Source organism: Malaya genurostris, chromosome 3, assembly GCF_030247185.1.
Source record: "Malaya genurostris strain Urasoe2022 chromosome 3, Malgen_1.1, whole genome shotgun sequence".
Lineage (NCBI taxonomy): Eukaryota > Metazoa > Arthropoda > Insecta > Diptera > Culicidae > Malaya > Malaya genurostris.
Window position 1 is genome coordinate 183,559,455 of NC_080572.1, and position 3,607 is coordinate 183,563,061.

Below are 3,607 nucleotides of genomic sequence, written 5' to 3' on the forward strand. Positions count from 1 at the left end.
TCGCTTGAATCAATATCGCGATTTGAAAACTCGAAAAGATTACCATTGGTATCTTATCTAAGAGAATCCAAAGCAACTAAAACAACGCTGAACCAAATACCTCGATTAAGTGCTTGTCCCAGACACCGGAAAAGAAACTCTTTAAAGTATCATTATAAGTATTAAGTCCAGTATTCGCTTCAATAATAGTATTTAGAAAAAATGCTAGTTTTTGACATGAAAACTTCTAGTATATATTCTACAAAAATTGTTTCATTTGATTGATTTTGTTACAGTTGAATATTGACATTCACATTCACAACTTTGGAGGCTGATCCACCTTGAGTATCTTCACATGGATCGTCACCTTGTGGGGGACGTTGACCGTCTCCTCCTTGGGGAGGACGCTGTCCGTCTCCTCCTTGTGGTGGTCGCTGTCCGTCACCTCCACCGGGTGGAGGACGTTCTCCATCGGGACCGCCTCCGGACGGAGGGCGTCCTCCATCGGGACCTCCGCCGGGTGGAGGACGTTCTCCATCGGGACCTCCGCCGGGTGGAGGACGTTCTCCATCGGGACCTCCGCCGGGTGGAGGACGTTCTCCATCGGGACCTCCGCCGGGTGGAGGACGTTCTCCATCGGGACCTCCGCCGGGTGGAGGACGTTCTCCATCGGGGCCTCCGCCGGGTGGAGGACGTTCTCCATCGGGACCTCCGCCGGGTGGAGGACGTTCTCCATCGGGACCCTCACCGGGTGGAGGACGTTCTCCGTCGGGACCTCCTGGTGGCCGAGGGCGATCTTCCTCGGAGTCTTCTGTAGACTCTTCTTCTGATTCTCTTGGTCTAATAATGATAATGGACTTTTCGTTTTTGAAGGTATCCAAATCTGATGTTGAACTATCAAGTGGTTTCGCAAGAATGACACTTGCTGATAGCAAGCACAATAGAATGAAAATTTTCATCTTGAGTTTGTTACACTGCTATTCGGTAGCTAGTGATGTACTGATTTTGAATATGAAATGCTGCAGTATATATACCAAGTTGCCAAACGTCTTGAATGGCCCGACTATAGTAATCATTGGATAAGATAAGAGCCACTCGACTGCAGAGTTAGGGAAATCCGAGCAATCCAGTCTGGTGGCAGGCGCTTTGATTATCTGAATCGTAACGTCCTGTGAAAGTGGAAGAAATTGATTTTTTGAGTCAGCAATGCGTTGACTTATGACAGAAGTATTGAATTGTATTCACGCACACAGTTAACTTGAACATGAGACTAGACCCAAGAGTGATATTTTATCGGACTATCTTGAATATATGTAATTGATCAAATAGGATTCTTCGCTTATGAACTTCAACGAATATATAGAACTACAGACCACCAGCCAAAGAGTATAATTTGAGTAGTAGACGGAGGGACAATTTGAACCGGTGATGCACCTCAAATTCTCGAAAACGGCTTACTCAGCCGAGCTGTAATCGATGTTGTTGAAAAGTCATTGATAGGCAATGCCTTTGCAACTTGGAATGTCAGATGCAGTTGTTTGTAGTGCGCGTGAGAGCGAACTTTGTTTTCGGCAGACGAAGTCGCCAACTTAAGCTCGCCACACGGAACCCCTCGCGATCGTGAAACAACCAAAATATTAGTTGTTTTTCTGAATTTGATTGGTGAAAGTTTGCTACAACTAATCGATTGTTGTTTTTTCTAAACTGTCATTTTTGTTTTTTGATCAACAGAAACGATGGTTGAAATAAAAAAAAAATTTGGTTGAAAATAAGATGCTGTCAGTTAGTCAAGATCCACACCTTTCAATTTCAATAAAGATTTTAGTTACAACAACCGACCTTGTTTTTGATTTAACTCGGTTTTAGTTGTTTTAGATATTACGATTAGTTATTTCAACTTAAGCAAAATTATTGATTTTGAATGATAATAAAATATTCTTTATTGATATACGTTCTGATTTTTTAAATGAAAATTCGATATGTTAAGATTTATAAAAAAATATGTAGTATTTAATATAAATAATATATTATATTATGACGATATAAATAAAAGTTAATGTTGTTGTTGCTATATATTAAAAGAAATATTCAATGAAACCATTTTTATTTTTGTTTTTAATATTCTGTATTTTAGTAGTGCTGGTGTTAACGACACTTCCTAATTGTGACCACTACATTACTTACGAGCAAAAAGTCGAACCGAATGCACTGATCTTTATTTTTTGAGCCATTGAAACTTACAGTTTCACTGTGTTCATACAATTTTTGTACATGACTTGAAGATAACATGATGCTCATTCATTAACATGCATTTCACGATGGAGAATCAAGTTGATTTTAAGACCAAAATTCAAACGCATACAATTCACTGGGTTCTAGTTTTGGTTAAACACGTTTGGTTAATTGCAATATCTCTAACGGCTATCAGTTCTGTGCATAGCACTACTTTATATCAATCGTTTCTTCTTGTAACATCAGAGCAGTAAAGATGTCGATAATTTATCATCACATTAATATTCTGACAACTAGTGTTATGATAAACATTAATTTACTATCATTCAAAAGTTATACTTTTCACGAGTTTTACAAACGTATAATAAGCGGATTTCATTTGCATGAAAATGTTTAAGAAACGCGTTTGAATTTCAACTAATGTAATGGTTGATTTTCCATTGCGATGTTTGTTTTGCTTTGTGTTATTTTTGACATTAGACAGCATTAAAAACAACATATTTTTCAACTACTTCAATATGTGCAAATCAAATAGCAAATTGGTTGAATCAACTAATTTTTAGTTAAAACAACAACTGCAAAAATCAAAAATTTCGAGTTCGTAATTTTTTTATTGGGGGGTTTTCTGTGCAGTGGTTGCTACTAGAGTGCCTATAACCAGAGTTACGACAGTTGTTCGTTTGGAATAACTTTGTTCCGAATGAGAAAACGACTTGTCAAATACAACGTAAAGCTAACGAAACTTCCAATATTTCGGATTTAATGTTTTGAATTGTTGAGATGTCGTCACTCTGGTTGTAGACACTCTTGTTGCAACGAGCTGGAAAGGTCCAAACTTCGGTGTATTTGGACGACGACAGCATCGATACCGAATATAACACATCTTTCATTTCTTTTCGTGTTTTGGCCATTTTCTTGAATAAAATACTTCAAGAAACGACTTGCATTTGAAATTTTGATTTTTTCCTGTTAAGTAGCGTTTAAAATGGAGATCTTCATTACCCGTCCTCAACAGAGAGTCGAAAAAATGTAACTTTCTGTGATCTCTCTGCTACTCTAAGACTAATACTCGAAATTAAGTTGTATCTTCGTTAAAATATTTGTGACTTACGATTTAGGTCATCTACTGTACTGATCCTAAAGCCGATCCGTTGAAAATGAAAAAATCGACACCGAGTACAAATACCCAAAACCCGACCAACTCTAACACACACCTACGCACAAACAGACGTTTTACGTACTCGAAGAACTCAGCCGAAAGTACATTTTACGTACTCGACGAATTGAGTTGAACTATATGAGAAAAGCATAAAGGTATAGAATTCGCTCAAACTTTAGAAAAATTTTCTGCAGCCCAGAAGGCCGAATCTTATATATCAATCGATTCAGCTCGCCA

The 3,607-nt window shown here is 38.1% G+C and overlaps 1 protein-coding gene across 1 annotated transcript; it reads right to left on the minus strand.

Annotated features, from left to right (window-relative positions):
- Positions 1–269: 269 nt before the first annotated feature.
- LOC131434136 (basic proline-rich protein-like) lies at positions 270–938 on the minus strand. The gene has a single exon (XM_058600782.1). The coding sequence runs from the start codon at positions 936–938 to the stop codon at positions 270–272; it is 669 nt and encodes a 222-aa protein (XP_058456765.1).
- Positions 939–3,607: the final 2,669 nt, after the last annotated feature.